This window comes from Cryptotermes secundus, unplaced genomic scaffold (assembly GCF_002891405.2).
Source record: "Cryptotermes secundus unplaced genomic scaffold, Csec_1.0 scaffold184, whole genome shotgun sequence".
NCBI lineage: Eukaryota > Metazoa > Arthropoda > Insecta > Blattodea > Kalotermitidae > Cryptotermes > Cryptotermes secundus.
Genome location: NW_019725839.1, coordinates 567,397 through 589,038, shown reverse-complemented (window position 1 = coordinate 589,038; position 21,642 = coordinate 567,397). Strand labels below are relative to the sequence as shown.

Sequence of the window (21,642 nt, the reverse complement as noted above, 5' to 3'; positions counted from 1 at the left end):
TAAAGATTTTATAATTGCTAACGTGTGTAACAAAAACAATCTATAAACCAGACATATCAACGCAGTAGATGTTGATAATAACAAGGAAAGGAACAATGTGTTTTTAAATGTTAAATTTTAAACTAAGTGCAGTGTGACAGCGACATGAGTGTATACACCTGATGATGGCCGTTTGAGGCCGAAACATGTAGGGTAAAGGAGAGCAAGATCAAGGACATAATATTGTTTGCGCTTGGGACGGAGTTCATATCATTTATCATATAGAGTGCAACAGGATGCTTAAATATAATATTACATTATAGCCCTTGATGGCTGCTTTGAGATCACAGTTTCACTGAAAATGTGCACTATGACCTTGAACATCTGGAATGACAGCATGATAGAATGGTCTTCATTGTCCAGAGGCATCTTTTTATATAATTTAATTTTATGTTTAAGATTGCTGATGTACTACCAATTTAGACATGCGGGTTGCTGTCATAATTTGTGCCCCTCATAATTTTCAGTTGGATTAATTTTGCATGTATGTGGAAGGGATAAACCAGCAAAATTAATAAATAGCTTTGCAGCATGTAGATTCAGTATATATATATGTGTTTCAGTATAATTAAGATTAACTTCACCTGTCATGTTTTGGCAGTTTACATTATATTTGCCTTCTACAGGGGTGCATCTCATTTTAATTATATTGAAAATTTATGTAATGCCCTGGTTTGGTGTTCTTCTTACCACACTACATGCTTGCATGTCATCCCCTGTGGGAGCCCCTGAGAGTTTTCTGGCTTCTGAAGGTTCCTCTTCTGTGCCGACATTGAAATTTGGGTGCAAGTGAAGTGTGGACTGCCCAAGGGGGTGGGTGTAGTTTAGATTGGAAGGTAACAGTGCCTGCTTGCGTGTATCATGTTTAGCAGAAAGTTGGGCACGATGGGGCATGTGACCTGGCCGAGCCTGCCACCTGCCACACAACTTCTGCTTTCCATAGCAAACACATTCCTTTCAGTGACATGACGTATAACATTCTTGGTGGCACCAGCCGGGCTACCGTCTTAACAATAAATTATTTTTGTGACTTGCTACAGTTGCATTGCCTGTATTTATACCACACAGTTTTGTTGTGAGGATGGACTGGTAAAGGCTTCTTTGTTTTGTGATGCGTAGTGATCTGACCTTTCCATGAAATGTTGATAATTTGTACAGTAACATTAATTTTTTTTATGAAGAGATGAATTTGTAGTGTTGAGGTTTTATTTTGTACACTTAGTGGAGCAATTCCAGGGACAAAATAAAGGACCAGAAAGTGTACCCTTGACATTCTGCCTCCAGGATCCTCTCTTGTTCACAGATTTCCCAACTTCCTACCTGCACCTTGCTTCTTGTGATACTGATGTTGGACAGCGCTGTCTGCCAGACTGGAGAGTTGCTTGTATCCAGGGCTCCAGAAAGAGATTGCCCTCCCATCATCAGCAGGTGCATCCTTAGCTTCAGTCTAAATGCGTTAAACATACACGAAGCAGATAACAGTGCGACAAACAGTTTGTTGCCACTATTGAAGAATGCAGTCTTCTGGGGTGTGGCGCCATGTGGATGTTGTGTGAACCGAAGGTAGGAGGAATGTATCGCCTCCAACTGCAGGGTAGCAAAATCTGCTCAGTCTGCTAGCCACCTGCTCATGCTGGTTCCTCACTTGCGGTTTGCACAAGATCTACATGGTGCCGCATCCCAGAAGATGGCATTCTTCATAGTCACTGTTGTGACTCAATTTTGTTCTCTTTGCCTTCTTCCTCTCTCCAGTTTCTGTGCTACCCTGAGTCCTCGTTCATGCAGCAGTGATTCTCATTTGGGTCGGCCCATGGGTCTCATTCCTTCAAATTTCAGTCTTAGTATACTTGTTCCATAAGTTGTTAACGAATTTCAAATTCCAGATTCTTCTATAAGAATTCAGTTTATAATTCTATCCCTTCTTTTTTTTTCCATAAAAACCTTAAAAAATTATGTATTTGTTCCTTGGATTTTGCTGTTTTTTCCGTTTGTAAGGACCCATGTTTTGTGATTATATGTTTGCATTACGGATTGTTGTTTTGCACTGTTTTGGGATATCTTTGTTGAGTAATATTGTTTTTATAATTTGATAACATTTAGGAATATCATTATTGTGTTCTTATATCTTGTGATTTTCCCTTGTGAGCTCATTTCACTTTTCAAAATGAGTTTATTTTTGTTTTGTACTGTTATTTAGTTTTTAATTCTCTCTATATACTGTGCTGTTGCTATGGTATCTGTGGTAGCGCTGGCAGACGTCAAGACATACCCATGCTGAAGTTTGCTCTTCTCTTATTACAAATGTCAGCTTCAGTCGATGTGACAGTGCCCACCTTTGCCAAAATTAAATCCCTTTAGATAGCCTGTTGTTATTCTATCAAATTTGGTATCTGAATTTTAGTGTACCTGTCTTCGGAACATTTCAAGTTAAGGTTAGCTGGTTTGGTTATGTCAGTTTGTGTGACAGTCTCCAATTGAAATTTCAACATGTCTGAATCTTGGAAGTACGTACCTGTATGTTTATTAAAATTCAAACAATTTGATTTGTGTATAGTGGACGTTGCCTTTTTTCCTATGTAGTCTTCAGGATTTAATTTAATTTGTGGATCCAGTGTGACCAAATTGTAAGCAGTGGCTTGATCCAATGTGACTGAGCTTTTTGTTGCTAATGCGAGGCGCATATTCTAGCCGAGGCTGGGAAAGCCCCTAAATATAACTGAAAGTCACAGATCTTGTTGGAGATAGAGTTAGGAGCCAGCTTACTGAAGATAGTGGCATGCCCCTTTTAATTTTTGGCTAATAATCCTAGCTGTAAGAAACAGTTTTAAGAAATGTTCATAGTGTGCAGCTGTGTCTTCTGTGTGGTCCTGTGGAAGTTAACCGACGTTACGGAGGAAGATGTCCGTACACAATACGAGAAACTAGTGTTTCACTATGCTTCGTGCTCCTTTCTTTCTCGCCTTAGCCTTTGACTCAGAAGATGGAAGTGACACATTCTTCCAAAACGTCTGTTAACTTCCAGGGGACTACCCCAGAACTTCACAGCTGCCGTCATGAGGACCTCAGATCCCACATTCAAATGTGGTATGAACCATATACAAGTACAGTGTGTAGTTATGTATATTCAAATAATATGAATTGCTTTAGATACAATTATTTAAGAATAAAGTGTTTTGGCAAGCTGGCTGGTCTGGGCCCATGGTGGGGATTTATATCGCATTTTCCTTGGCTATGATGCCGTATGGTCTGGTAGGTGATTACACTGTCTTCATCATGAGGTGAACCGCGTACCAGGCTGCACAGTGTCAGACAGTAGAGATTCTGGGGGTGGCGTTCTCATGGCGAGGAATGTTAAGTCATACCGTGTGTCCCTGTTAGAGGGAACCAACTCCCTGCTCCAAGCCGATGCTCTTAGGGCGCATTTTGCCCCCTGTTCTGTTTCCTCAGGCCCTTGCGACTATCTCGGTCTGAGTATGGCCGATTCCTTTCCAGTTCATGTGACGCCGTACAGCGTGTCACGCCCCACATTCATCGCCAGGAGAACGGCAGGCGCATGCGCTGAATAAAGAGGAGGTTGCTGGAACGTCGGGCCGACAATTCAATAGTACAATAGATACTTTATTTGGAAAAATGTAGTAACACACGTCTACACCAGGGCTGCATTGTCTAGATCACTGACAGACAGTAAGTGTATGGTGTACACAGACCCCGTGCTTTCTACCCCTAAATTAAAACGCTGGCCGCGTCCGAGTGTGCTGCGTGAGTGCTACACAAACACGTAGGACAACACTTGGAATATAAAATACCCGTTAGTTAAGTTTATTGGAATACAAGACGCTGCTGCCATCTGGAGACAGTATGGGGCGGCCTCGCACGAGGTTTCCAAGCAGGTGTCTGTCTACTTTGGCACGATAATGGCACCTGGTGTGGCCGACAAGGCGTGCAGGTGGGGCCCAATTGAGTGAGCACAGCGGTTCTCAAGGAAATAAATCCCAGAACCTTCTTCTCGGGAGCCACTGTTTGGATTTTGCTTTTGTTTCTGTAAGGGTTCACCGCTGTCCACATTAGCAAGGAGCGCTGATGGTTGGGGGGCAGGGGGCAGAAAACGTGCCTACAAGCTTAGGACTATTTTTACAAATCGCTATACAGTTGTCATGATAAAAGAAAAATTTGTTTTAATATTTGATATATTTCCGTAACTTCTCTAAAGCCGGAAGGTCGCAGGTTAGATTCCAGATGAGGCCACTGCAATTTTCAATTGACCTAACCCAGCCGCAATATGACCCTGGGGTCGACTCAGACTCTATGAGTACCAGGAATCTTCCTGGGAGTAAAGGGCGGCCTGCGCGTAAGGCTGACAACCTCACTGCCATCTGTGGGCCGATTGTCTAGAAAATGTGGGAGCCTCGACGTCTCAGAACCATATGTTCCTCCACGGCCTGTTGCAGGGATACCTTCACTTTTTTATCTTCAAAACTACAAAGAGTGAAGATGCCGGCGCCCAAGGCTCACCTCGTGCCCCTAGGAGTGAGAGTGAGTCGTGTCAGTTGAAACGTGTTTCTGCGGGCCCAAAGAGAACGAGGAAGTCTGAAAGCGCATTTATGCGACCCTTCAGGGGCTTCATACAGCGAGCGCGGCATTCAGCTTTTAATTGCGTCTTCTGTAATTCTGTTAGTCCCTGTTCATTTGGAGTTAATCACGCACACAGCATAAAGTGCGAAATACGTTCCCGAAAATTAAGGGAACACTCTGTAATTCTCTGCAGCGTACATTCTATATAATGCTAATTTATATAATGACATTTCCTTAACTAAAATATAATATTAAACATTATTAACAAAAATATATATACGATTTGTTCCAGTTGAACTGAATAAGGATGCAAATTGTATCTGTTAAACTTATTTGCATTTTGATCTGAGGGCTAGACCGGCCGGCTGGCCAGGCAGCAACACTGTAGACTTGTATTCGGCAGGTGATAGGTTCGAATCTCATTGAGGATAGCGCCTGAGGTTCTTAATGGCTTTTCCCAGTCCGTCCAGACAAATGCCAGCACAGTGCCTCGACAGCTCTATGATCTCTTCCTCATGAGCATCCCGCGCGACATTGGCGGGCCTGCTGCAGTAACCACTAACACGGACTTACTCGTGTTTCCAGGAAAAGTGAACCGCTGGCAATAACATGGTACGGGGTGAGGCGTTAGGGAAGATTTACTGCACCGCAACCAAATGACCACACCCTGTAGCTTGTCTCCATACAAGTCGTGCCGTCTCTGAGTATCATTACATGTAATCACAAAATAACATTTTCTCTCCTCTATGAAAATATAGGAACTGCCCCGCTCTGTGGCGTGTCTCCTTCCGATGGCCACCAGTGAGCACACTCGGACATGGCCCTATCACATCGAGAATTTGGTGTTTGGTTTATTGTGAGAGCTCACACACTGCTGCAAGGAGTTGGACGCAGAGAGTAGCGCCGTCTGCCCGTCATCACCGCGTATACTCGGTGCGTCAGCCCTCGGTTCCCATGAGGAAACGTCATATTAGAGTTCTTCCAGAGAGACTGAAATATCCGCTTTAAAACTGTAGGAGAAGGAGACGGCCGGGCACCCACTACTCTCACTGAGGATTTCGGTGTTTTCTCCAGTTCCTCCAAGTAAGTACCGACATAGTACGTCGACTAAGCCACTATTCATTATTAACTGAGAGTCCCACCGTCTGACGATAGTCAGCATCATAAAATGCAGTAAAGACATTTCAATGTATTCAGCGTTTTTTGGAAATATTTCATCAGATTCTTTGAAACGTGTCAGTGTAAACGTGCGAAGTGCCTATGTACAGAAGGACGCGCGTGGCGTTGAAAGTTCCAGAATATCACACGACTTTGACGGGACTGCATTAGCTGTTGCTTGTGGAACCAGGTCTCGCTGTGAGCCCTCCGGATACAGGGCTGCACTGATATGAGATGCAGGCGGGTGGATTTCTTCACGTCCCGTCGCTTGACCACAGGATTAAGAGCCCCCATATCCACTGGATAGTGGGGGATCCTAGGGAAACGAACCCTGATTCCTCAGAGCCTGTCTGGAGACTGTAGAGAAGAGAGAATTCGCTATCTCTGCTAGGAATCGAACCACGTTTCTCTGGAAATTCATCCCATAGGCTAGTCACTTTCCTCCCTGAGCTATCCCGTGTCCCTTACAAATAATTTTAGAAAACTTGAAGTATTTCTGTACCTAATTAGGGGACGTTAAAGTTAGACTCCATATATTATTGAGCTGCAGATGAACTATCCTCTGTGAATTTCTTTCTTAGCTCAATTTAAGTTAACTGCCGTTATCTTTTATTTTATTTTATTTTATTTTTTGCTTTGTTTTTATTTCTGCGGTTTTTGTTTTCCCTTGAACCGAAATATCTTACATATTTTCCAATACATTCGAGACGTCAGGGAGGCCGTGCCCGCCACAAACGGCGCTACTCTCGGATTCTGGGGGGAAAATGTTTCGATTGGTAGCACTGGGTGGCGTCTCAAGGTGCAGCAGCATTTGAGGAACACTAGCACACCCGCCATTACATCGTTAGCAGCAATAAGATGGTGGGCGGCGTGCTGGTGTGAGAGTACATAGTGCCCTAGTGTCTAACAAACAAAACAAACAAACAACACTGTCTTATTGCTTTGTATTCAATCTGCATAGTAAGAAGACTTTGTTTGCCGCGCCAATATGAGTCTTATATAGCCCGCACATAAGACACAGAGTCGCTAGGAATAGTAATAATAATAATTATAATAATAATAATAGCGAGAGTCTGTGATTGGTGTTCATAGAAGTGTCACGTCTGAAGTCCGAACGGGGGCCAAAACGTTCGTCTCGACACTTGAACTTTGCCCTTAAACCACAAAAATCTATACGCTCTGCCGCCATTTTGATTCTCTTTTGTTGCTCAAAGAAATAGATCATTTGGAACTGACAAGACATGGCCTCCCTCAAACACATCACAGCAGCTCAGATTTCGAATTTCGGAGCACGGGTTTCGAATCAGTGGGGCGAGATCAAAATTTCGGGACCCGATCTGTTACTTCTGTATAAAATTGTTTTAGTTTGTTTAACTCAGGAACAGATGCCACGATATTGCATTAGTGAAAAGAAAACTGTCCGGCGATATTAGTGTGTCATGTGTCCAGCCTGTGGACAAGACGCCACTCCTTGGATGCCCAAGAACACAGAACCTGTGATTCACTGCGATCACGTGACACACTGACCCAGCTTTTAATTCTTACGCGACCAACAAAATGAGCTGCGCTGTTGACTCGAAACACAGATCGATGACGTTGCCATCTTCTGTTTACACCAATGTTCAATGTTGGCGGAATGCGAACCCACGCCTTTTTCTGCCTAGGCTCCACGGTCCCCCACCAGATGTCTGTCTAAACTAATTTAATCAATTCTGCCAAACTTGTCTATTCTCGGTTTGGGTCCACAAATGGTGGACGCGAGGGCAGTTATGACCCGAAGAATTTCAGTTGCAGAGGTAAATGAACTCGCGATTCTAGCCCGACCTGGTGCCAACAAGTTACCCACACTTTGCAGGCCCATAGGTTGGAAACCCGTGTCTGAGAGGAGAGGCGAGGCGAAATAGCGCGGACCCGCAACAGCATGACTTCGAGTCTACTCGGAGACGATGAATGTTTAAGTGGAACCGTTCCAACTCCCCATCGCGGCCTTTGCACTACCAAATTTCTGTAAGGCGTTCCTAGCGCTACACTGACGTGGCGTGTCTTACGGAAACAATTATGAATAGTGTGGTTGTGTGGAAACAGCTCCATTTAAACGAATTGTTCCTAGGACGGGCCACAGACTCTCGTGTGAAAGTAGCCTAGGAACTCCCAGCTTCAAAAGTAACCGAGATGAAGCATGCGCAGTGCAACAGGCGGAATGGCTCACGTAATGGATCTAGTGGCCTCAGGCATTAGGCTGATGAAAACAGAATGCTCGCGAGGAGTGTGTGTCTGTGTGTGCGTGTGGACCCCTTTTGTAAGAGAGCGCAAGAGGCGGCATGGAAAGGAACCCGTCGAAAGCACGCAGTATTTTACAAATTAAAGTTCGTGTTCTGATACCAGGCGTGTGGCCTTGCGCCGTTCACGAAGGATAAGCAATCGATCATTGTTTGCGGCGTTATAACGACTTCTACTAGCAGAAATGTAACACGTCACAGACTGCTGCTCGTTATAACGAATTTCTCAATCTAATACCGCCTCGCCTTAAATTCGTTGGGGTGACAAGTATAGAGGGAAGTGCTGCGGTAGGAAGGCGATTGTAATGATAAGCATTGTAACGGTTCCCTCTTATCTGACGTCTGGGGGAAGTGGTTCCTCACTCATCACAGATAGTTGGGGCGACAGATGCAACAGAAGCTGCCCATGTTCTTGTAGAATGACGCGCTGCGATTCTTTGTCCACTGGTGCCCTCCTGTGTCCTCGCCAATTAGGGCCTGGTTCCTCTCTGCAAGCACAAACACAGGCATTCGAAGGGCTTAGCATCTCTGTAATCACACAGCGTGCAGCGGAAATGGGTAGAACAGAATTTTATATGCGCTAAACAATCCCGGAAATATGACAACTAATCTGATACTACATACTCGTATGTCGATATGTGAACTGGGGGAGCCTATGATTTGCCATGTAAACCACAGTGGTGAGTGTAGAGACCAACTTATTTAACATTAACCCTTCAAAATTTTATATCAAGATTCAGTCCGTACCTCACAGTAAACACTACATCTCCGCTACAGAGCCCAACCGGTTACTGCTGTTTGGGGAAACAGTCGCTGTTTACTGTGAGAACCGTACGGAACACACAGATGCACTCTTTGGGCAGAATGCAGAGTTTTGTAATGTTAAAGCAAATGTTATATATAGTAACCACTGGGCTTTAAGGGATTAAGAAGGCTATGCAGTTTTCCCACACAATGAATTTATGTGTTATTTATATTTTCTCTGAACACCATTAAGCGGCTGGTGTTTATAGTGGGCACACTGTATTTTCTGTGCGGTAGGAACTGAATTTTAAAACATTATTTAAGAGGACAAAGCGCATGAGAAAGTTGCAAGTTGTACAAATGTAATAAAGCTAAAAACATAGGAAAGAATTTAATCAAAACCCAGATACAAATGGGTGAACAATGTTGGAGGGGCACAGACCCCACTTGGGGTTACAAGAGAATAGAAACATAAATTAGAAAATGGATTGATCCAAGAGAAAAGAGAGCAGAATTAGAATTAGTGGCAGTAGCAATTGTAGCAAAATTCATTCGAACTAAAGAAGGTAGTTAAATATGGGCACCACAAAAACTTGTTTTTTTCGTGGACGCAATTTTATGTATAGTAACAAAATACAGCCCAATAAAATTTCACTTTACTTTCACTTTACCTTACATCGAACCTACCTCCAAAGTTGACGTTAAAATTTAGTCTACCCAATGTTAAATGTAAATATTACTCTAATGCAGCCCTTCTAATGTCAATATCAAAATTCCGAACATGCGCAGTAAAGCTCGTACTCAAATTTTCTCCTCTGCTCATAATAAATCCAGGTTCTAACACTTCATCTTCTTTATTTCCTTAAACTTCAGCTTCTCTCGAACGTACATCTACCAGAAGGACAAGTTGGCACTGCCTGAGAACCTTCAAAGAACGAACAACTTTGTCTCCCTTCCCGTTTTTGTTCTCAGCTTAAAACATGAGGGACTGAAAACAAATTAACGCTGGAAAGAGACAAAAAATGCAAACAAATAAGCCGAGTTAAAAGCAGACAGAACTTGAACACTTCGGACTGCCAGCTCAGGCCATGTGATGTGATGTGATGTGAAGGAACGTAACTCCTGTCTTCTGACTGGCAAAACAAGAGTCTTGTTCAGAGTAGCCTCCGCCATGACAGTGACGAGAACAAGGAAGGGAAGCGAGATGCAGTAGAGATGAAGCTGAAGAAGAGGAAATAGTGTAAGGCTCCCACCTGTGTTGTTCTCCTGCTGCGGCATGAACTCCTGCATGTCCTGCACCATCCTGCGCACATCCTGCGAGTCCTTGGTGATGGAGCACAGTTCCTCCTGTCTGAAGTCCGGCGTAATCTGCTTGCACAGCAGGATTTGGCTGATCACGTTGCCGAGATTAGACGGGCCCGGTCGGTTCTCTGCAACATGCAACGCTGTTAGTAGCTCAGCCACCGGACAAATTCCCTCAAGTGGCGTCGTTTCTGGGGTCGTCGGTTTGAATCTCTTCCGGGATACCGATTATCCCCGGGGTAAAATAAAACGAGAAACAAATAAATAGTGCAGACTATATAGCCTAGATACTGTCACGGGAGGGACTGAGGAAACTCACTAGAAACATCTGCCAGGAGAGCCTGCCTTCCTCCCTCTGGGCTGAGGTGTGAGCCGTGGCCTGCCGAACAGGAAGCAGGGGAGTTACCCACGCGTCTGGAACTTGACACGCACCGCCAACTGTTTCTCTCCCCCCCCCAAACCCCCCCACAATTCTCCGGCAAACTGTGCAGCGAATGGGCACAGAGCTACCTCCAGTACGGCAGCAGCTGCCGCTTGGCTGACGAAAGTTCTGGGTTTAGGCCTCCGTCCACTGTGCCACGCTCTCTCTATATGAGCAAGCAGCTGTGCTGAGCGGGTCACAAAGTCGGTCCAGGCACTGTGGAGAAGACAGAAATCTATTTCTCCTGCCGAAAATCGAACCTTGATTCTTTGGTCGACTGGCCGTAGCCTAATCTCTATACCGACTAAGCTAAGTATAGGCCGCTCCATAGCTAAAGCGATTAGTCGCTGGCTTTCCACCGGGGCTGCCCGGGTTCGATCCCGGGTCTGGTCAAGTGGGATTTGTGGTGGACAAAGTGGCGCTGGGGCAGGTTTTCTCCGAGTACTTCGGTTTCCCCTGCCAATCTTCATTCCACCAATTGCTCCACAATCACCCTCACCTATCATCTGGGGCTGGTACAATAGGCCAGAAGTGGCCGCAGTACAAGGGACTTAGTCCCACCCCTCTAGCATAAGAAAGAGCTAAGTATAATTCCGGTATTTGTCTGGAGGGACCGATTAAGACCACGGAAGCCCTGAGTCAGGGTAGCCAGTCTGTGGGCCGAGATTTGAACTCGGGACTTCCTGAATACGAAGCAGAAATGCTTCCTACTCCGTTGCTATTTCGCCCAGAGGCCATGTTCATATTGTCACGTGTATATCTGACTTATGGACGGGGGTTTGGGTTGGATGATTGGATTTATTGCAACTTACACATTCAGAGACAATTGCAGCGCCACTGCTTCCTTCATTCGCCGACAGATGGAGAATGCAGATTGCACTCCACCTACATAAAGCTAATTTGTTTTCTGCCGTTGTAAATTTTTGCTGTTATTAACTTTTAAATTAATTCCATTTCAGTCTCAACAGACAATTCCTCTGTATGTAGTAGCTAACTCAATTCGCGACGTGTGCTCGTGTGGCAGAACCGCTGGGGAGAAGGGCCGGGAGATAAGCCGCGAAACCAGAAGTAAAGTGTACACAGACGGACGGACCGCCACATTCAGTCGTGGCAAGTGAACCGGTTGGGTGACTCGCGGGTGCCCCTCTGTTGCGACGTCCTTCCTAGAGCGCGGGTCTCTTTCGGGACGGTCGCAACGAACAGCTGCTCCTAACGCCCCTGCAACCGCCGGAAACGCCAGTGAAATTTGTTTTCAGTCAGACAAGCATCTGGGACGTGTGTGCGTGATGTCCAGTGGGACTCGCTGTCGGAGCGAAAGGGTTGCATAGAAACGCGAATTTATGCCCAGTGCGCTTATTGCACGTTTTGCGGGGTAATCACACAGAAGGGAGGGATTGCGGCAAAGCTGACCCAGTAGCAGGCCGTGGAGGCCCATACAGTTCTGAGTCATCGAGGTTCCCACATTTGCTAGACAATCGGCTCACAGATGGCGGTGAGGTTGTCAGCCTTACGCGCCGGCCGGTCTTTACCCCCAGGAAGATCCCTGGTGCTCATTTCTGTCAGAGGCTGAGTGGACCCCAGGAAATAGTGCGGCTGGAAGGATTAGGTCAATTGAAAAATCCAGTGACCTCATCGGGAATCGACCCTGTGTCCTTCCTGTTTTTAGCACAGTACCTCACCCAATACGCTACCGCGTGCCTCTGCGGCATGCGTACACTTCCTAACTTGTTCTGCCTAAAACGTGAACAAGCATGTGGCCCGCTAGCGGAGGAACAGACCGTTGCTTATTTAACGATGCTGTCAGTAGTTACGTGGCGTTCAATGTTAGGATGGCTAGTGAACAGTAGATCGGGAAGGAATCGGTGGTGGTCTTATTCGAGGTACTATCGCAGCACGTGTACCGCCTGCTCCACTCTGGACGGCAGTCAGGCCCCACAGCCCGACCGCGCCATGACGCCGAGCGTCGGTCTTACGTCTCTTCGCATCCTAACACGTGACGCCGTATACTTTTGTACATGGGCTCCAGTTTTTTCAGAGGAAGCTGCTCTCTTCGGCTTCACAGTATAATATTTGCACCCTGAAGAAGGAGGCAGCAGGCTCTTCCGAAGCTGATGTTAATCTCTACCAAACTACACGACGTGACGTCCCTAGAAAGCTTGATACTCGCCACGAGAAACTCGGAATTCACACATGAATGTTGCTTGGTGCAAAGTTTCAACATTACCAAACCGGAAGCTATTTCTCCTGGCCGCCATGTTTTCTTACATTGCACAAAAGTCACCTCTGCGCACAGTCGCCATGACAAGGAAATAGGACCTACAAAGAGTATTGCCTTCTGAGTTGTAAAGCAGTTTAGCTCGGAGGGAAACCGACGTTTCGGGAAAACATACTGCCTCGCAAGCATAGCTTTCCGCCCACTTGTGCTGGTTTCTTACTCGGTTTACTCTTCTACCCTGAATTTGGAGCCGATATGTTCCTCCGAAACTTGAGGCTGTCTCCGAGCTACACGGCGTCACACAGTCTCCATGCCCACCGCTATGAGAGCCTCACAGCAAATGGCGTTTTATTCCAGTCTCTACAGCAGACGTCATTACGGGGGACACACGCAGCAGGTCCCATTTGGGGCCTCAGCGCCGTGAGAGGCCAGCATCGAGTTCATCCAAATCTGACGAGCGTTTAATTGTGGGGTTGGCAGTCCTGCCGCGTATCGATCGTCCTTTGTTTATTCTAACTCTCAATTTATTACGCCGCGTGCAGTGAGGTCAGTTCAACACCTGGACACGGCTTTCGTGCGGACTTCTTCAGGAGTTGACTGTGTAACTGCGCTACAAATTGATCGTCAGCGGGAATTGGAGAACAAGGCTAGTGGCAGCTAACTCCACGGACCACACACAGTCCTTCCTGGGAATCTAATAGTCCGCATTTTATGGAAGTGGCAGGCTCAAAACCCCCTTCACAATAGCTCGATGCTCTTCTTTATCCTGGGCCAGATTAAACCAGTACACATTCACCTATCATAATTCCTTGAAGATTCGTCTTAATATTATCCCCGACATATATTTAGTACTTGGAAGATGACTATTTCAGATTTTTAGACCAAAAGCTTGTATGCGTTTCTGTTCCGTCCCATGCACGCTATCTTCCCCGCCTATCTCATTGTAATAATATCCGATGAGCTAGCTATGGTCTGTCTGAAGCATGCCTGAGGACACGTCATCGTCAGAATCAACATCATTTGCAGATATAAGCGCACGGCAGGTGTTGCCATCTCGTGGCATCACATGCCCTCAGGCATGCTTCGGCCGGCCTCTGTGCCGTGTCGGCAATACAGCTTGTGCCTGCAGTCGTCGTCTTACCGTAGTATCCGGTCATGTCCATCGGGATGACCTGCACCAGGCGGTAGCACTTGGCGAGCTCCCTCAGGAACAGTTGCGCGATGAAGAAGAGGAGGACGAAGTGCTGGTTGTCTGCCGGGATGCCCTCCGCCACGGCGCTGCAACAACTCGAAAAGTGAGTCGCAAGCCAGCCAGAGCCGCGGCCGGCAGAAGAGTCGCCTGTCTCTTCAGACAAAACTCAACAGTTTCTGCAAACCTGCATCATTACGTTCAGAAACAAGTACAGCTTCTGAGTAAATGTACTGTCTTTTTGTAGTTTATAAATAAAGCCTCTGCAATAATATTTTGTTATTTATTTTCATCAGCACTGCGTATTTCATTAAATTCACCATTTATTTGTGTTCTAAGTTTTTTTTTTCTTTTAGGGCTACATTTTGCTTCACTAATCCGGGTGGGCGAGGAGTGTTGTAGTATACCGGAATTTGGCCTCAGGGACCACGAATATCCTGAGGGCTGTCGGTCTGCGGGCAGAGGTTCTAACCCGCGACATCCTGAATACGAAGCAGTACTACTACCGACTCGATCTGAGAGCAGTGATCGGCTGTGACAGGTGGCACCTGCCGTCCGTACCTATGCAACGCGTTGTAAGTCGAGTTCATTATAACGTGGGATGTATAGGGTTACGTTCTCGCAGCTGTGCCGAAACTGCGCCATAAAATCAGCAAAGGGACATTCGAAAATAAGTAAGTTACTTCATGTTTCGTCAGGATCGTCAGGGGTTCGAGCACATAAAACTATCTTCTCTTCTTTTGTCTTCCTCAATAGATTAAGCTAAGCCTGTTCCGGCCTCACATTTCCAGCCGTCTTTTCCCGCTGCGGCGGACGGATTTGTACCCCCTTGGCTGCTGTTTCATTATTTGTTTTGGTAGTCCTTCTGTGTGCAGTATTCACTGCTCTCTATAGCCTGTTACTGTGTCCAGTATGGAGCCCGTTCCTGATTCCTTTCTGATGGCTCCATCTGTGAGATTATCTCGTCCCTACATCTTCTGTAAAGTACAAAGTAAAGCTATCCCTGCAACAGGCCGTGGAGGCCCATAGGGTTGTGAGACGTCGAGGTTCCCACATTTTCTAAACAATCGGCTCAAAGATGGCGGCAAGGTCAGCCCCACGCTCCGGCCGCCATTTACCCCCAGGAAGATTCCTGGTACTCATTTCTGTTAGAGGCTGAGTCAACCCCAGGGCCGTAGTACGGCTGGAAGGATTAATTGAAAAAATCCAATGACCGCATCGGGACTTGAACCCGCGACCTTCCGGCTTGTAGCATAGTGCCCGCGCTCTGCTGCCTGTCACTGTCCACTCCTCAGCGCTACGCAACAGTGTTCTGAGAAAGTACCGCAAGTGGCTTGAATCTTTTGCTGGTTTATATCCTGATCCGTTTGCAAACTCTATGCACAGTTACGCTGACTTTTATCGGGGCCCGCCGAGACCTCTGGGGTCTGGTGCTTCCTGAAGAAGCTGCCCAAGGTCCGAAATTCGAGTTTCGAGTGGTACGTTGAGGTGTGAGCTCCACTTGTATGGCCCAGATATTGTGGAGGGAACAGAAATTTGTAATTTGAGAGAAACGTTCTCCAGAGCCGTCGGACAAACAAGCAAATCTTGACAAAACTGAGGGTAGCGGAAGGGCGAGAGAATGCCCGCACTTGGCTGTGCGGCGGGGAGGCCTTTCCGGGAACATCGATCAAGGATTTGGTTTGCACCTCCGACACTAAATAATTAATTTGTGGTTTACTTAACGGCACCCTCACTGCTTCAGACCAGACAGCGCCGAAAGTGATGAATTGGAGAGGCTACGGAGGGAAGGGCATGTGGTCTGTTTGTAAGCACTGTCCCTGCAATCGAAGGGAGGGACTCAGGAAAACCACGAGGAAACTCAGTTAACTGAATGATAAAATTACTGAATTGCTTTAGTGGTGATACCTGTGCATATCCTGCACACGGCCCTGTGTTCAAGGTCACACATTTCTTGTCCCAAACAGGACTTCTACTGTTTATCTAACCTTGCCCTTAATATTAAAATACCCTACATGTTGCCCAGGTCAGGTCATGTGGTATTTGTGGTCGACAAACTGGCATTGCAGACGGAATTTCTCGGAGTGCTTCGGTTTACCCTGCCAATTCTCATTCGAGAAACTGGTCCACGTTTATTAATCACCCTTTCATCGACGCTGGCAGTGTCGAAAAGCAATCAGATCAACATACATATATCCTGTAACTCGGAGAATTCGATCCCAAAGATGGAGGTGATGTGGTCCTCTGAAACGTCGGTTGACTTTCAACGGACTATACGGCGCTACATCCCAGAACATAGAACCTATAAAACTGCATTGTTGTTTTTGAGGTTCTATGTTCTGGGATGTAACGCCGTATAGTTCTGAGAGAGCCGACGTTTCGGAGGAACATATCTCCATCTTCAGGGTCGGAGACTAAGCCATGCAAGAGATGGCGGTAGCCGCCTGCTTCTGTCAGTTTCATGTTTAGCTTATTCTTCAGCACTGAAAATGGAGGCAGTAGCTTTATCCGAAACGTTCGCAACTTCTACCGGACTGCACGGCGGTATGTTTGCCCTTGTATGAGAAAAGATTGCGGTATATATGTTGCCCGAGCTGTCAGCAGCTTCCCCATAGCCAGACGTCCAGCACTTTCTTTCGCTTGTAAGCAACTGATCACGTGATCGCCGAATGGCGCGGGAGTGCCTGCAGGTCTTCATGAGAAGTGATCCCTTTTGTTCCAGTTTAACCAGAACCGAACAGTACTGTGGAATTTGCTCAAAGCGAAAACCGTGCAGCCAGAAAAACCGCCATTGCTAGGTAACGTCTGTGTAACACGGAACACTGGAGTAACTGTTGGAAGCGGTGTTTGCTGTGCGAGGTTATGACGAGGACCAGCTGTCAGCACGGGATTGTAGAAGAGTAGGAAGAACGTCCACTTTTGGACGTGACTGAGAACACTAGTCTGTGTGATAGAAGTGTAGTCACGAGTTGTGTGTCCAATAAATTCGATCACCGATCCAAACCCCGTCTTTAGTCACACTTATCACGTGACAGTATTAATGCAATTTAGCAAGAGCGACCCTCATGTGTCTAGCCGTGTTGGAATTGTTACGTGCGGACAGACTGGCAAATTATGGAATTTTAAAGATTTCGATCGTAACTGGCCTGAAGGGAACACGGGCAGTTGTCAGGGCGAGAACATGACACGGGAAGCATGCTGTGTTTCCGTGCCACGTCCGTAACAGCCCATTGTGGGCTGCCAGAAACTACGCACGGGTGAGCCTGTGGAAAGAATAACATTTCCTAAACGTCGGATAATCCATAAGGGACAATTTATTGCCGTCCATTACCTTAATATGTATTGGCTCTGAGCGACCGCACGCGAGCGGCCTGGGGAGCGCAGCACTGTGTACAGGCCGACTGCTTTATGGTGGGCGGCCTTCACTCTGCGCATTCGGCGCGTCAACACTGAAGTGGAGGGGGTAATGAGACATTGCATTCCCCATGAAGGGAAAGGAACATTACTGGATTTGAGGGTGCGCGCGCTGTGCCCACCCGCTTCCTGCTAAGAGTACACTGACATCTGAATAATACAGAAATGTTCGTACTTCGCAGGAAACACCGCCTCTTCATGAGAACCAACCGTTCATAGGAATTGAGGTTCTCGCAGCGGTCGTCATGAAGGGTTCTGTCTTCTGGAACATAACGGCGTGTAGTCCATTCGAAGTGAAGCGAAATTTCGGAGGAACATATCGTCTCTATCTTCAAGGTCGGAGAATATACTGATCAAGAGGAAACCAGCATGGAAGCAGGTCTGCTTGTCACCTGCTGTCTCGCTGCTTTCCTGTTTACCTTCTTTTTCGGCCCTAAAGATGGAAGCAGGTGGCAAGGAGGTCTGATTTCACGATGAATTCTAGCCTAGCTTATTTATCGACCCTGAAGATGGAGGCTAAATATTCCTCCGAAACGTCGGTGGACTTTTAACGGACTACACGGCGTTGTATCCTAGGAGATAGAACTGTTGACAACCAACGGGAGATAATGGCTAGTTATTCTGAGACTCGCACAAACAAATACCCCCGTAGAGGGGGAGTGACCAGTAATAGTGACACCCGTCCTCTCGTCGCAGAGGAGGCCCCATTTCAAAAGAGGTAAAAGTCCTGGAAAGAACGAAAATATGTTCATGGGACCCGACGCGATTCCGAACCAAGACTGCGCTGGCGAAGCCGGCAGAAATTTAGCCGACCGAACGAAAGAATCGCACGAAACGTCAAAACTGTGTCGTAAATGTGCAGAGGCTCTGGGCTTTAAAGCAGCCGGGACGTGTAGTTAGGGTTAGTACAGTCTCGTTAGCAGTGCAGACGGACACGCGTCGTTACGCCTTTTAGTTATGCGAACAAGGTTTGTGGTCACCCTGTCGCAACAGCCTGTTTGTCGTATCGACCGACTTCAGTTAGCACAGTTTAACCCAATGACGTAATTTCTGTCACCCTTCCGAGCCCAACGGGACACTTACATATCTCAATATGGGCTTTGGGGTGGATCTGGGGGAATTTTTATAAGAGGAACGAGAAGCTTTCAGTTGGCAATCTTACGTTACAAATGGAGTTTGCGAGGTTGTCCTGACAGATGCCATCTCCACAGCTTCACACGTTTCGCCTTCTCGTCAGAGCTTCCCGCTACAAGGGAAACACGAAGCAACTGGTGCATTAGGGAAAATTCCTTCCTGAGGTCACGATTGTGAATATATTTATGGGCTATATAACGACGCCGAATTGTAAATGACGAGGAAGCACGAGCTACTATCCCAGAATTTGTGTGTAGGGACTGAGGAAATCCATGAAAACCCTCAATCCGTGTACTTGTAGTCAGGGTGGGGGTGCCAACATGTCATGCCCCACGGAATACAGGGGAAGGGGTTCGGCAAGATTCTGTCACGTGACAGCTCAACTGGGTGGGAAGCGGTTGTGGCCTACTTCACTCCAGCGAACAGACTGGCACAGAAATATACCAATTCGCTGCAATGTTTTTGTGTTTCTTAGCTGCAGAATGAAAGCAATAACTAGCTCCATGGACCAGAGACCTTCTTGAGGAGCTAACAGTTGTTGATACAGTCGAGTTATGCCCAGGGTTTTATTAGAGCCGAAGGTTCTTTACCATGCTGACAAGACCCTACTACTGATCCTTATCCAGTACCATATGAATCCAATCCACACACATTCTAAGTCCTTCAGATCCTTTTTAATATTATCCTCCCATCTATGTCATCGTCTTCGAGCTGGCCTCTTCCTGTCAGGCACAAAGAAATTCATAGCCAACTTCTTCGTGAATCGAAATTTTTACGTTTTAATACGTAACAATAATGATAATGTTATAATTATTTATTTCAGGACTATCAATGCCTCATAGTAGGATAATATTGAACAGTCAATCGGAAAGGATATGGAAGGAAGCAGTCGTAACCCAATTCTAGGTAGGTCTAACTCTGAGGAATTTGCTTGGAGAGACTGAAGAATACCACGAAATACCTTAGTCACAATAGGCTGGACGCTACCCTGCCGGCACCCTCACGCTTGGTGCTTCAGTGGCGAAACACTCATGGCTTTTCGCATTTCGCTAGTGCGCATCGGTTGTTTGTCGGTGCGCTTACAGACTGGAGAGCGCTGTCTGGTGGTGGTGATGATGATGATGATGATGATGACGACAATGATCTCACTGAGCTTATCGGTAACAGCCTCCCCCACGGTTGCGCTCCAGAATTCTGAACCCACTCACAACCAGTTCTCGCTTTACGAAGGTTCGGTGCTGACTTCAGTAATGAAGAGCATACCGTCGGCTCGGCTCGGCTCGGTTCGGCTCGGCACCTGAACCCGAACTCGCTCATCCGAAATCTTTTCCGGACAAAACCGGGGAACAGACGAACGCCTTACGCCTTACGCCTGTGCTTCTTGTGTAAGCTTTTGTTTGTTTTAAGCAATTTTAGCAATTCGTGTTGGAGCCTCAGCATACCCAAGTGCCTTTATGTTTAATTAGTGTTTTCTGGAAGCCATATGTTGCCAGTTCGAGAGGATGGCTGCGTGTAGAGTTGTGCTGTGAGTCTGTACTGGCCGTGCACATAACTTTTGGAGAGAACTGTACCTGGGCGCTACCCACCCTCAGGACACGCCACAGCTGTATCTGTCAGAAGACGGAAGTCGATCCAAGGACGCGTTGCTAACCTGGCCATGATGGAGCTGCTGCTGTCGAGATTTCCTCAGTGAAATATTAAGGGGCGTGACTATGCAACCGGTGCATAATTTACGCGCCGCGTGGCTGCCTATGCACACGCCCAACATCGCGTTTCTTCCCCCGTCTCAATCGCGTGATTGTGCGAGGCCTGGAGGAGGAGAGGGCGTATAAAGGCAAATATGTGCGTAAGGTAAATTGGCACGTCAGTGTGTAAGATGATGTGCACTTATTTTGAGAATGAACAGAGATGGAGCCCCAAACAGGGCTTCGAACTGGACGCCCTAGAGGACCGGAGCACGTCGAGAGCGTTGGTGTAACGGTAGGTGCTCAGTTCGACTTCCGGCGGGGACATCGCCTATTCTGACTGAGGGTTTTCAGCTTTTTACTCAGTCCCTCTTTGTAAATGACAGGATAGACCTTCAATTAGGCTATGGCCGCTTCGTTCCAAATCCTTTCAAGTCATGATTCGATGTAGCTGCTACAGAAGGGTGGGGGGATATCTCACTGCAGGAAAGGGCAGCACGAACTTTGGAGAGACTTGGCTGCTAGGCGAATTACACGAAGTAGAAACCACGTTTGAAGAAATACAGGAGCAAGAGGGACCTGGAAAGAGACACTCGTATGATTCTAAGATTCTGCCTCGGTACTGTACCCCAACGAAGAGAAGACGAGGCAATTACCAAGGCCCACACGTGTGTACTGTGCAAGCTGAAAATATTCACTACATTTCATTAAATGGGGAGCAGACTTTTGGATGCCACCACTATCCAAGCCACTAGTTGCTATGCCCGCGGAACGCCGTGCAAGGTGTTCGCCGCGTGTCAGTGCGCTGCAGAAGGGGGCCAAGCTATATTCAGACATATGTTGCTGGTTGGTATGTTGCTATCAGTATCTCAGGGGGACGCGGCAGCGTGATTGGTTGAGGGGCTATGCTGCAAGCCGGAAGGTGGCGGGTTCTATTCCCGATGAGGTTACTGCATTTTTCAATTTAACTAATCCTTCCAGCCGCACTAGGGCCCTGGGGTCGACTCAGTCTCTAACAGAAATGAGTACCAGGAATCTTCTTGAAGTAAAAGGCGGCCGGCGCGTAAGCCTGGCGACCTCACGGCCAGGAGTGAGCCGAATGTCTAGAAAACGTGGGAGCCTCGACGTCTCACAAACGTATGGGCCTCCATGGCCTCTTACAGGGATAGCTTTACTCCTTTTATCGGTATCTCAGACTGTATGGCATCGAATGTTATTGTGATTGGTAAATAATTAATTTGTATAGATTTGGAAGGTATAATTTCAGGTATTATCCTGGAATTTACTTGGAGGGACTAAGAAAAATCATGGAAAACCTTAATCAATACAGCCGGTGTCTATGCCCAGATTCAAACCGAAGACCTCCGGAATGCAAGCCTTGAGGGTTGCTGTTACACCAATTCGCTGGACCTCATTTGTTCATCTCAAGGCAACAAAAGCCACGAAATACAGAGAAGCCGCCACGGCACCTCTCAGCTTCTCCAGGCAGG

The 21,642-nt window shown here is 46.8% G+C and overlaps 1 protein-coding gene across 5 annotated transcripts in view; it reads right to left on the bottom strand.

Moving 5' to 3' along the window:
* Positions 1 to 4,428: 4,428 nt before the first annotated feature.
* LOC111863573 overlaps positions 4,429 to 21,642 on the bottom strand; it is a 61,697-nt gene continuing 44,483 nt past the window's right edge. For all 5 annotated transcript variants that reach the window (XM_033751108.1, XM_023850009.2, XM_023850007.2 and 2 more), the window contains 3 exons: positions 13,872 to 14,008; positions 10,046 to 10,222; positions 4,429 to 8,536 (listed from right to left, as the gene is read on the bottom strand). In XM_033751108.1, coding sequence (XP_033606999.1) covers positions 8,415 to 8,536; positions 10,046 to 10,222; positions 13,872 to 14,008 — 436 coding nt within the window. In that variant the 3' untranslated portion in view covers positions 4,429 to 8,414. The remainder of the gene's footprint in view (positions 8,537 to 10,045; positions 10,223 to 13,871; positions 14,009 to 21,642) is intronic.